The following is a 13,823-nucleotide window of genomic DNA, read 5'->3' as shown; positions in this document are numbered from 1 at the left end:
CTTGCACATATAAAACCTTTGTATAGGTGAATAAATTAGAAAAACGGTGATGTCATCTGTGTAATCTCAGTCCCTTGGAAACACGTTGTGCAAAATGGTGTGAGCCTTTGTCCACAGGTACACAGCCCTGCTCCCGGGACAGGACTCAGAGAAGAAAGCTTCATCTGTACTTCAGCTCTCAGTGGCCCCCTGGCTAGCCACCTTTGTGGACGGTTCCACCTGCATGACGTATGGGGCAACTCTGGCTTAAGGGGCACACAACACACCATTCCCACACGCCCAGAGCACAGCAGACATTCAGAATTCACTTTATGAATCAGAGAACTTAGCTGCAAAGTGTTTTGTTACCAAATCCTTGATTCTTAGTTCTTGATGAGCACTTGTTGCTATGAAAAAATTTAGATTTTCACTTTGCACAACAGAGAGAAGTAAGCTTTAAGAAGATATGGTACAAGTTACCACATTAAAAGACTCATAAAGAGTTAAGAAATATTAATTCAAGCAATGTGAGTTTAATAGCAGTATATTCCTAAGTCTCTGAATCTAACATTAAAAAACAATGGGTTATTATGCTTTCGTATATGAACTAAAATTTCATGAACCCACCAAAAGTTGAATGGGGGTTGGACATAACTCACCCATGATGATAGACTATGTTATAGTAACCAGTGCCTTCCATAAACTTTGTTGGTTTTGTTGTCAGGAACACTGCTTGGACCCACTATATCCAAAATAAGGTATTCATATCCCTGTAGGTACCTGAGAGGGGGCGCAGAGAAGGAGATGGAGGCCAGGCATGATTTGCAGGCATTGGAGGAAGATGGAAGGAAGAAAGGAGGGGAAGAGAACGGGTGGAGTGTGAGAACAAAGGTGATGGCCCTGCTTCAGCTCCTCTTAGCCCCACTCACATATAAAACCCTCTGTGATGATTTGAAGTTGTACGTACCCCAGAAAAGATCATGTTCTTAAAGCTAATCCATTCCTGTGGGTGTGGACACATTGTCAGTAGAATCTTTTGGTGAGTAGAATCTCAACTTGAGATATGACCCACCTCATTCAGGGTGGGTCTTAACCCACTTACTGGCTTCCTTTGTAAGAGGATAAATGACAGAGAATAAACAGAAAAAAAGCCCCAAAGAAGCTGAGAGAGAGAAGCCAGAAGTTAAAGGCAATGAAACCTGAGAAAGAAGGACTGGCAGACACCATGTGGCAAAGGACCTGAGGATTGCCAGTAACTGGTCTTCAGGGAGAAAGCATTGCTTTTGGTGTCTTGATTTGGACATTTTCATAGCGTGAGAACTCAGCTTGTAAGTTAATAAATCCCCATTGTAAAAGCCAACTCATTTCTGGTAAATTGCATTTCATCAGCTTTAGTAAACCTGTTCAACACCGTGTGTTGAACTCCCTCACCCAAAATACCACAAAAGGATCTCCAAGGCACTGCTGAGACAATTGGGTTAGGCATCTCCAGGAATGGACCACCCTTGAGGCAGCCTGGGCCCCATTACCTAGGGATAGGCCATTCCAAGTCCAAGGCCCAGGGCAGGAAATTGCCCGTGCATGCCTTAGACAGGCTTTTAATTCTGATTCAGCACCACCAGAGGTTACAAGCACAGATCTGGGTTCAAGTCTGGATTTTGTTACATTTATTTATTTACTTACTCACTTATTTAACTTTGTCCCTAGCTGTAAATTGGGGATAATTATACTTACCTTTCGGGCTGCAGGGAGAAATAACTTAATAAAGTTGGCAAAGCACATAGGACAATAACTAGCACACAGTAAACACCTAATAAATGGGAGCTGCTAATATTACTGTATAGTAAACCTGGGGTCCTTGAAGGATTTCTCTAACCTCATTTAATCATTTATTCAACCACCAAATATTGAAAATCTCTTTATAGCCTAACAAGTAAGTTATGTTTTCCCCTAAAGAACTTGCTCAAAATATTTTGAACACTATGAAGAGACACATGAGAGATTTTATTAAAAGCTTTCATAAGTATTTCCCAAACTGGATGACCATGGAGAAAGAAAAACGAAACTTTTTCACACCATTTTATAGGTCTTACTAAGTAACTTAATACCTTTGTAAGAACAAATTCTATAAATCACTCCCTATGATTTATTTATCCAAAACCATTTGCATAAATTTTGCTAGAAATTAATTTTTGGTATGTAAGCCTATTAAAGATGACAGTAAACATAAGCTGACTTATGCTGCTATAAGAAAAGAACAGAAAATCTCAGTGCATAAAACAATAAAGACATTTCTTGCTCATACTACATGTCCATTGCAAGTTAGCCTCATGTCTTTATTCAGGGACCCAGGCTGATAACCCAACTCCCATCTCAAATATTGCCAGTTGGAGAAGAGAAGAAACACAGTGAAGGGTCTTGTATTAGCAATGATACAATCAGCCCCATAGTGGCACAAAGCATTTGCTTATACTTCATTGGCCAGGCATGCCACATGGCTCAGATGGCACAGTGCCAGAATATTCTATGAGCAGCTTTGATGACAACTATGGTGGTTAAATGATTATTGTTCTTTCCAATATGTATATATGTGCATTTAAATTCATAAACAGTTTAACATTAATATGTGGAATTTTCTTCAATCTTCACCTTAAACTAAGATTGAGCCAAAAATCTCTTTATTACTGACTTATCATGCATACTTCCATTCTTCTAGTGAAAATATGTGATTTTATAAATAGATGAGCTGAATTATTACTTATATTTCATTGTTCATTTTGTATTTGTGTGCTTTTAAAAGTTTTATGTGATAAAAAAATTGACTGTTTTTACTTTTTAGCTAACTTCTACTCAGAGCAAATGATGCTGGTTTTCTCTTTAAGACTATGATGTTAGGGTCCGCCCACCTCCCCCCTCCCCCACCCCACACACTCACAAAATTAATTTATTTAAGTTAAGAGTGTATCAATTTAAAAAAAAAAGCTATAAAATAAGGAATAGCACTAATGTTTTGTGCCAAAAAATTGGGAAGATTATTCATGAATGAATGATTTGGGAAATACTGCTTTGACCCAATATGACATTTCCTATTATTTTATAATAGTATAAAAAGTATTAAACTTGTTGGATAGAGCCATATTTTAGAAAATTCTACAAACATTAATGCATTTGCTTTGGAAAAAGTTGAGGCAATATCTGCTAAATAAGTAGCGATTCAGCTGAAAAAATCTATTAAAATGTACAACATCCATCATTATCTGATGAAACATACCATGATACTTTAAATCAGCAGTTTAAGGCTATGCATAGTGCTTTGAAGATTCCTTTATTGAGCCAGAGATCCCAGAAATCTTTATTTCCCACTAAAGAGTCTTCCAACATGCAGTTGATCGCCTGCTCTTTCGTGTTCCAATCTTTCTGGAATGCCATCACAGCTTTGGCAAGGCAGTCTTGGATTAAAATAATCTTTGCACAAATGCTGGAAGATACATTTTTCTTGCAACACAATCAAACAGCTAGACTGAAGGAGATGGATGAGAAGCAGTCCTAGAAACCAAATGTAGGACATACAGTGTTCCTCTATACGTTTGGCATCTTGAAGGAAATTTGTCTTACCTATGTTCTAGCTGAAATCTCTGCAACTCAATATACCAATCTGCTACTATTTATCAAATAGCCAAATGAAAGGCACAGTGTTTGATACTACAAACATAAAAAAAGAAGTCCCCATATTCTAGTCATAGAAATTATTTCTATTACTCCTCTCTGAGATTTAGGAATAATATATGTAACCTAACAACATATTATGGTTCTCTTTCCTGAATAAATATTATAATCATGAAATAATAATAGCTGAGTCATTAATCATTTACTGTGTTCTGTACCAAGTTTCTCACTTGTTTTATCTCATTTATGAGATAACATTCACATACTAATATACCCATTTTGAAAATGTGGAAAATTGAAGTTAAGAGAAGTTAAGTTGCCCATGCTCATAAATTTTAAAAGTGGCAGAACAAGGAATTTAAGCAAGGCCAACGGATTAAAATCTAAACTCTTAACTGCTTCAGTACACTACAATTGAGCCATGGAGATGACTATAAAGGCTTTCTTCCTAAAACATGCCACCTAAGAGCTAGTTTTTGCATACCAAAGGGTAAAAGTAACCCATTAGTTAGTTTTTTGTGTTTATCATGATCATATATTCTATACAAGCTCATGCAGTGCCTTTCACACAGATTATCTAATTTAATTGCAATCTTCCTGGTTGTAATGTTTGCATCTAAAACTTAAATATGGAAAAGGTATTTCCTTTATCAACAAAAATAACTTAAAATTATATTATTCATTAAAAATGTTTTTGGTAATGAGGCCTAGATTAAATGGATATTTAACCGTCTAGTCCAGAACCCCAGCTTATGTATATTTTGTATTAGGAAAATCTTCAGTGGACCATAACATGTTAACTACCATAATAACTCTGAGAGCTGAGCTAATCTATTCATGAGAATACAGCAGAGAATATAACAGACAGGTCTCTGACCTCCTAGAGTTGTATTCTAGTGGAAGGAGACAGACTACAAATAAAAATATTAGTATATATATATATAAGGTGATGATAATGGAGAAAAACTAAGCAGGAAAGCAGTATTGAGGGGGTGTGAGTATGTTTTTTTCCTATGCATTTCAGGGAAGGCCTTAATGAGCAGAGACTTGATAGAAGTGGAGGAATAGTCAGGATATCTAGGGGAGGAGAAGAGAGTACCAGTCAGAAGAAACAGCAAACGCAAATGACCTGTGGTGGTAGAATGCTTAGTATATACCTGTAACAGCAAGGAGGCCCAGTTTGACTGGAACGGAGTAACTAAGGGGGAGAGAAATAGGCGATGAGTTCAGACCACTGAGAGTGGGAGTGAGAGCACAGATCACTGAGGGACCTCATAAGACACTGTGAGACTTGGGCTTTTACTTGGAGTGAGTTGCAAAGTAATTTCAGATTTTGAGAAAGGAAGTGATATGATCTAAATTCTAGTTACAAATATCTTCTAAATGGATAATATTAATATGGATTCTATATGGCAAATGTAATATGGATTAGGCAGACTAGTTAGGAAACTGTTAATATAAATGAATACAAATGAGAGATGATGGTGACTTGGAGCAGGGCTATAGTGGTGGAGGTGATGAGAAGTGTGGATATATTTTGAAGATAGAGCTGACAGAACTAGCATGTGAGGTATGAGAAAAGAGAGGAGTCAAGGATGAACATGAGATTTAAGCCTGAGCATCTAGAAAGATGAAGGTTCATTAAATGAGACTAAGTGGGAAGAAACAAGGATTTTTTTTTGGGGGGGGGGGGGGGCGGATGGCAGGAAGGGAGAATCAAGAGTGTGGCCTATTATCATCCAAAGGGAGATGTTAATTGAATATACTAATCTGGTGTTCAGGATACAGTCTGGGCTTGGCATCATCTAACTGTAAATGATATTGAAATCCATGAAACTAGATAAGATTACCCAAGAATTGAGTCTAGACAGAGAAAAGTAGAGGCAGAAGATTGAGTCTAGGGGTACACCAATGTTTAGAAGACCATTTTTATACAGGAGGCAGCATGGCTGGAAAGTGACTAAGCCAGGGTACTTTATCATGGCCAGTGAAGTTATGTTGATACTTCTCTTATGAGAAAGGCATTTCGTCAGGGGATCTGGAGACATTGTTCCTGCTACCTGAAGCACACAAGAGGACCCTAATGAACCCTGGTGAATTGGCGAAAACCAAAATTTGATTCCACATTTACTCTACTAGGCATATAAAACCAGATACTCTTTTGGTTTCTTGGGATACAGGCAAAAAAAAAAAAAAAAAAGCTAAAATTTCAGGATCATAAACACTATACATATCATATTCTATTTACTAGCCTACACCATTCATTGAGTGCTATTACAACAGGCACTTCGCTAATCATTTCTGGGCTAGGTACCTTCTGACTGCATGTCCATATCCATTTTCCGTCCTCCTCTCCCCACAGTGGTTTGTGCCCAGGGATATGGACCAATCTGGACCATATTGTATGACTCACTTTGTCTCTGTTCTACCCAATTCTCTCCTTCCAGACGCCGGTCATCATTCCCTCCATTTACCCCTTTCAGGCTAGGGGGTGGGGAGGGATGGGTGAGGTGGGGAGGCTGTGGTCCTCTCTATTATTAACCTCAGGATACTGTACTAGCTATCGTGCAGCTTCCCCAATAGCCTACCCCACTCTATAAATTGACTCTTTCTTAAACTCTCCTCAAAGAGTGTTGTCTTTTTCCTTTGGGAACCCTAAGTTATAGAACATTAGAAGTTTCTCTCATTAGCACTCCCTTCCTCCCAACTCCAGTGTTATCACGGCAAAGGCATAATACTCATTTTACAAATAAGAAAAGAGAGGTAATATGCATAAATTCACACAGTAATTAGCAGAGCCAGAACTGTACTCTTGACCATTATGTAATATTGCAATATCATATAAATTGTAATTATTATAAAGTCATATGCAATTGTAAAGTCATAAACAAATAAATTCACAATAAAATAAAAATAACAAAAGAGAATTGTTTTTTATATGCCAAGCACATCATAAGCATTAGCTCATTTGATGCTTGCTCTACCCCTATTATTATCCCCATTTTAGAGATAAAACAATAAATGACAGAACTGGGATCTGCAGACTGTGTTAGTAACCTTTACATGATATTGCAGTGAGAATATTATAGGCACAAAATCTTTATTTAGTATCATTAACAGGGAAAATCATAATTATGATATAATTATAATCATATAATCATAATTATAATCATAAATAATACACGTTAGGTTTAAGCATTTTGAGCAGAATAAGTATAATTTACCAGGAATGTAATAGAATTGAAAATGGCTTCCTGAGTTTCTGTGCCCAGTGCATGCCAATTTGCGTCTGTGGTCAATATTGTCAACATGGATTGACGGAAACAGGCCAGTGGTAGCCATCAGTCACTCCAACAAATTTGCCAATCACCAATCAACAAACCAGGGCTTTTTGAGGACCTGCCTGTGCCCAGTACTAAGCCAGAAAACCCTGTAAATGGCATTGAAAATGTAACACATGTTCTCATTCTCTACCTTTAAGAAATACATAGTTGGGGAGTAAAGGCAGAATGTATAAAACAATCCCTCATTATGTAAGATAATGCTCAAGTGCCAGATTACACACATACACTGCAGATATCAAAGGAGAGAAAAGGGCCTGAGTGGTTGGGAGTGTTTATGGAGGAAGTAGGCTGATGTCCTTATTGGTATAGTTTTGATCCCTCCCTTTCTGGCTTCATGGTATTAACTATTAAATGTTAATCATTAGATATCAATCTTTCAGTTCATTTTTGTGAAATAAATTTTAAGGGAAATGGTTACTTTAAAGGTAACAATTTTTGAAACATTTTTTTCCCATCTCATAGAGAATGTTCTTGCCACTCCAAATATCCGAAGGAGGTTATTCAGAACAGGTCCCTGCTGCAAGCTTTCCCACAGCCCACACTGAGCCTCTGTCATGCCTGCAGTAGAGCGCTCAATTGCAGCTCTCTTTAGGCTGCTTGGCAATCTGGGATCCCCAGGCTGTAGCATAAGCACACGAGATTCCACTCTAAGCTTACCCTTTGCCCCCTGCCCTCAGATGAGAGTTTATTTCTCCCCAGAGAGAAAGTCCAAAATAATGCAAAAATAATGCAAAATAATCAGTCCAAATTTCTGTGGGTTCAGGAATTTCAGATCCTGATCATGCCCACTGTGACCTTCAGGAACATGCTGAGATTTTTTCTTTTAACTCATTTCAGAGCAGACCCACATAGCAAATGCAAGCTCATACGGGCTCACCAACAGGGTCATGATCATGAGGAGGAAAGAGACTATTTTCTTTTTCCTGTGTTATGAATCTGTTTCTCTCTATCCTTCTTGAATCCTTCTGCTCACCCAGGAAAAAGTAGAACCATCACGCCGTTTCTCCCCAAGCAGCTACTCTCCATGTCTGGCCATGAAATCTGAATATGTTTAAATATGTACTTGGTTGGGGGTGGGACAGTTAAAGAGTAGGGGGTGTTCATCTATGCTGGCTAGGTGATATCAATATCACAGAATGTTATTACCCTTATAGGAAAAAGTCAATGCAGGAAATGTTGGCTTCTGGAGATCTTTTGGCTTTCTTTTTGGATACTCTAGGCAATAACTCGGAGGCTGGCACTCAGGGTTCAAAAAGCCATGAGCATAATTAGTCTCAGAAGTTCATCTGGTTTAGGGATTTAAGGAATGGTATTAAAATGCCATAAACATCATAATCCACAGAATAAAGTGTTTAGAGCTGTTTGTTTTTGTTTTGCTTTTCTGGCTTTTAAAGAAAATTCTACCAGGCTTTTATGTGCTTCTTCGTAGGGATTCCATTTCAGGGGCTTGGGTTTCAGAGAAATAAATAAACCAGATTCCAGGTTGCATTGGAATCACACCTTGAAGCACTAATGTAGACGCTGATAGTGCCAGAGGTAAGGAGGGAGACAGGGCCATGGCCATCAGGCTTCACACAGGCAAGAAAGCAGTCCATGTGGTGTGACTTTGTAGGACTGTGGGACACACATGCTTTCCCAAAGTCTATCCCCCATGACTTGCTCCCATTTTAAAAGTCAGGAAGCTTCAAAGCGTGTTTCTCAAAGCTCTGGGATTGTGTATCAATGCAGAAGAGGCTGTATGGAGAAGGAAAGGAAAGCCTCCACTCCAGCTTTGCCCCCATTTATTAGTTTTTGCTTGTTTGAAATATTTACTAATAAATGGGCTGAAATATATAGTTTGAAAAAGGAATTCTGTTAAAAAATAATTATAAGGGAAAGAAAAAGAACAACAACAAGTCATCCACAAATTTAGAGAACTACTGAGTTGGATGGCAATCCCAATTGGCAGTAATTTAAAGTGCCCTGGGGCAATTTGGGATAAAACACAGCAGTAATATACTCATAGGAGTTATTACCAGTTCCCTTAGCAAAGAGCAGAGTTCTGAACCAGAGAAGCCCAAAAGGTAGAACTCAGTTGGGGAGGGAGCCCAGCACAGCCACTGCCGCCATGTCTTCCTGGGCGAGAGTGAACGCTCTGCAGCACCTGGTGCAGCAGCTCAAGCTGGAGGCAAGTGTGGAGAGGATCAAGGTCTCTCATGAGGCTGCAGAACTTCAACAGTACTGTGTGCAGAATGCCTGCAAGGATGGCCTGCTGGTGGGGTGCCGGCCGGGAGCAACCCCTTCCGGGAGCCCAGATCCTGTGCTTTCCTCTGAAGATCGTGCAGAGTAGGGAAGTTCATTGAGGAATGCCTTCAAGCACAAAGGAGTGAACGACTGTCTCCAAGATTCAAGAAAACTCTTTCCTCTAGCCAAACAACTTTTAGATATTTGAGACCTTTCCTGTGGCCTGGTCCTATAGCCAAAATTCTACAGAAATTGATGCATTTCTGCTCAAATAAGGAAACTGGGTGAAAGAGTGGAACTTTTAAATAATAATGACTTGGTTCTTTTGGTGACGTTCTTTATACTTAAACACAAATCCTACCACCAAATATACCAAAATACATCTCTTTCATAAGTGAATTACCAGTGTTTCTGTACCTGGAATACCGTGTGTGTTTTATTTACTGGATGTTTACATTTTAGGAAGGAAAACATTTTTGTTTTTTAAAAATTGAATATTGTAATTTGTTGTTTCTAAGATTTTTATACCATAACAAAATTTGTTCTTATCTCATAAATTTAGTTTCTACATGAAGATAACCAACTATAAAATTGGGGGGAAGAATAGGCTTTACTAATCAAATGATGTCTTGATTTTTCTAAATAAGAAGACTGTTTTATTTTTAAACACTAAACATGGGAGCTGTTTTTAGAAACTTTTTGGGGAAAGATTAATGTTGTACTATGTACGAGGTTGCCCCATTCTATGTATGAAGCAGATGTGATCATTTTCTCAAGTTCCTCTATTTTATGATTGTGCTTTAACAAATACTACATTACTTCCTGTCTTTAATAAATGTTTAAAATGTAACTTGCATTCAAATGGATAAAAACAAAGTAAGGGAAAATATTATAGCCTCAAAGAATTCTTAATGTCACAGTGTTTTATTTTGATGACGTGCCTTCACTTTGATTTGGGACACTTTTTTTTTTTATTATTAAATTCAGTTTTATTAAAATACATTCACACACCATACAATCATCCATGGTATACAATCCACTGTCCACAGTATGATAACATAGTTAATGCGTTCATCACCACAATCTATCTCTGAACATTTTCCTTACATCAGAAAGAACCAGAACAAGAATAAAAAATAAAAGTGAAAAAGGAACACCCAAATCATCCCCCCATCCCACCCCATTTGTCCTTTAGTTTTTATCCCCATTTTTCTACTCATCCATACACTAGATAAAGGGGGTGTGATCCACAAGGTCTTCACAATCACACTGTCACCCCTTGTAATCTACATTATTATATAATTGTCTTCAGGAGTCCAGACTGCTGGGTTGGAGTTTGGTAGTTTCAGGTATTTACTTCTAGCTATTCCAATACATTAAAACCTAAGAGGGCTTTCCGTCCAGAGGGGAGGGGACGTTTGCGGGACGACCTCGTCGGAGGATTGCGCCCCTCGCCCGCACCGCTTCCCGGACCCCCGGTGGGGACGTGCGGGTAGGGCGCGCTCCCGCCGGGGATCTGGGGGTGGGAAGGGCCGTGAGCGCGCGCTCGGCCTGTCCGAGGCCCCCGCGGCGGCGCGGGGCGGGAGGGGGCGGGGCCGAGGGGGCCGGGGGAGGGGCGGCCGGAACTGCGCCACGGCCCCGCCCCCTCCGCTGTCCCCGGGCCGCGGCGCCGCACCTCCCCGCCCCCACCCTCCCCGCCCCCACCGCGCTGCGCCCCGCCCGGCCTGGACTCGCTCCCTCCGCCACGATGAGCAGATGAGCTCGAGGGAGGGCATGAAATTCCAATTCCACTCGGGGGAGAAAGTGCTGTGCTTCGAGCCGGACCCCACCAAGGCGCGAGTGCTGTACGATGCCAAGGTTGTCGATGTTATTGTCGGGAAAGACGAAAAAGGAAGAAAGATCCCAGAATATTTGATCCATTTTAATGGTTGGAACAGAAGCTGGGACAGGTGGGCAGCTGAAGATCATGTGCTTCCTGACACAGATGAAAACCGAAGATTGCAGCGTAAATTGGCAAGAAAAGCTGTAGCTTGCCTGAGAAGAAAAGGAAGAAAGAAGAAGCGCTGCAGGTTGCCTGGTGTTGACTGTGTCTTAAAAAGCCTCCCTGTTGAAGAAAAAGATGAAAATGCTGAAAATTCAATAAGCAATTCCTCTGCTGACAGCAGCGAAGAAACAGATGCGGGAATAAGAAGTGAAGAAAGTGATATTGAAGAAAAGACCGAAGTGAAAGAAGAGCTAGAGCTGCGCACAAAAAGGGAAATGGAAGAAAGAACAATAACTATAGATATTCCTGAAGTTCTGAAGAAGAAGCTTGAGGATGATTGTTACTACATTAACAGGAGGAAACGGTTAGTGAAATTGCCATGCCAGACCAACATCATAACTATTTTGGAATCCTATGTGAAGCATTTTGCTATCAATGCAGCCTTTTCGGCCAATGAAAGGCCTCGTCACCATCACACCATGTCACATGCCAACATGAATGTGCACTATATTCCAGCAGAGAAGAATGTTGACCTTTGTAAGGAGATGGTTGATGGCTTAAGAATAACCTTTGATTACAGTCTCCCATTGGTTTTATTCTATCCATATGAACAAGCTCAGTATAAAAAGGTGACTTCATCCAAATTTTTCCTTCCAATTAAGGAAAGTGCCACAAACACTACCAGGAACCAGGAGGAGCTGTCTCCGAGCCCACCTTTGTTGAATCCATCCACTCCACAGTCCACCGAGAGTCAGCCTACCACAGGCGAGCCAGCCACACCCAAAAGACGCAAAGCTGAGCCAGAAGCCTTGCAGTCTCTGAGACGGTCCACTCGCCACACCTCAAGCTTTGACAGGCTGTCTGAAAGTAGCGCATCACCTCAGCCCAGACGCTGGCATGCAGACTCATCTGCCACCATGCCCAAGCTGTTCCTGCACCTGGAAAAGAAGACACCTGTACATAGCAGATCATCATCACCTATTCCTCTGACTCCTAACAAGGAAGGTAGTGGTGTGTTTGCTGGCTTTGAAGGGAGAAGAAATAATGAAATAAACGAGGTCCTTTCCTGGAAACTCATGCCTGACAATTACCCCCCGAGTGACCAGCCACCTCCACCCTCCTACATTTATGGGTCACAACATCTGCTGCGCTTGTTTGTCAAACTTCCAGAAATCCTTGGAAAGATGTCTTTTTCTGAGAAGAATCTAAAGGCTTTACTGAAGCACTTTGATCTCTTTCTGAGGTTTTTAGCAGAATACCATGACGACTTCTTCCCAGAGTCTGCTTATGTTGCTGCCTGTGAGGCACACTACAGCACCAAGAATCCCAGGGCAATTTATTAAAGTTCTTGGCTTCTGTAAGAACAGTTTCTCTATCTAGCTCTGTGCTCTAGATTTCAGTGTAAGAACTAACAAACAGTGGGGTCATGAAAGTTCAAATAAGAGTTAGAAGTTGCAGTTATTTGTTAGCAATAAACACATTTTTTTAGTTATTCGTTCACATACATTTTTTTTTCAAACTTCCTTTTTCTTCTGAGGCTGAATAACTCTCAGACAAATTTTAGTTTTACTTGGAAACTGCAAATTGGTCACAAAGTATTTTAGAGGGAATTGGTATTGATGGCAAAAAAGAAAATTATAGCTACACATTTGCTTGTTAAGATTCCCTTTCTGTAAAACCTTATTTTTGTTCATCTCAATAAAGCGCTGTCCGACTTTCTGAGAAAAAAAAAAAAAAAAAAAAAAAAACCTAAGAGGTGTTATCTATGCAGCGCATAAGAATGTCCACCAGAGTGACCTCTCGACTCCATTTGCAATCTCTCAGCCACTGAAACTATTTCGTCTCATTTTGCATCCCCCTTTTGGTCAAGAAGATACTCTCAGTCCCACGATGCCGGGTCCACCTTCATCCCAGGGAGTCATATTCTGCATTGCCAGGGAGATTTACACCCCTGGGAGTCGGGTCCTACATAGGGGGGAGGGCAGCGAGTTCACCTGTTGAGATGGCTCAGTTAGAGAGAGAGAGGGCCACATCTGAGCAACAAAGAGGTACTCAGGGGAGACTCTTAGGCACCATTACATGCAAGGTTAGACTCTCCTTTGTGGTAATGAGCTTCATAAGGGCAAGTCCCATGCTCAAGGGCTCAGTACATCAAACCTCCAGTCTGATTTGGGACACTTTTTAAAAGGATATTTTATTTGTGTTTTTAATAATCTCTGAAGACTTTGGAAATAAAATTTCTACTTATTTCATTATTTTCTATGACAAGAAAATTTTGTTTTAAGGCTTCATGGATTTTTGTTTGCTTGTGAGATTGAGTGCTGGAAGTGGGGAGTGAAATTTTTGTTTTTTAAATCTGTGTAGAATTGTATACATGCCATTGATTGTATATTGTGGATGGATTATATAGTGTGTGAATATATCTCAATAAATTTTCATTTAAAAAATAAAAAAAAAAACCTCTATGGGGGAGGCTGAGATATGTTAGATGTTGGAAAAGGATGAAGAGGGCAAAGAAAGGATAGATAAGCCCAGACAGATGACAAACTTTAGGTTCTCAATAGAGTGGGCAGTAAAAGAATAAGGAAATTTGGATAGAAGATGACAAAAAGGGTGAGAACACTGAA

At 39.9% G+C, this 13,823-nt stretch overlaps 1 protein-coding gene and 1 pseudogene across 1 annotated transcript; both read left to right on the top strand.

Moving 5' to 3' along the window:
* Positions 1-9,096: 9,096 nt before the first annotated feature.
* Positions 9,097-9,302, top strand: LOC119506481 (annotated as a pseudogene).
* A 1,594-nt stretch (positions 9,303-10,896) lies between these two features.
* LOC119506145 (male-specific lethal 3 homolog) lies at positions 10,897-12,688 on the top strand. The gene has a single exon (XM_037799080.1). It carries the CDS (start codon positions 10,968-10,970, stop codon positions 12,537-12,539), a length of 1,572 nt encoding a protein of 523 aa, XP_037655008.1. The 5' UTR covers positions 10,897-10,967; the 3' UTR covers positions 12,540-12,688.
* Positions 12,689-13,823: the final 1,135 nt, after the last annotated feature.

Source organism: Choloepus didactylus, chromosome 11, assembly GCF_015220235.1.
Source record: "Choloepus didactylus isolate mChoDid1 chromosome 11, mChoDid1.pri, whole genome shotgun sequence".
In the NCBI taxonomy this organism is placed as follows: Eukaryota; Metazoa; Chordata; class Mammalia; order Pilosa; family Megalonychidae; genus Choloepus; species Choloepus didactylus.
This window is presented reverse-complemented; position numbering and strand designations above follow the sequence as displayed.

What these genes read in the sequence shown, in the direction of transcription:
- LOC119506145 (XM_037799080.1), top strand. Translation starts at nt 10,968, where the DNA reads ATGAGCTCGAGGGAGGGCATGAAATTCCAATTCCACTCGGGGGAGAAA.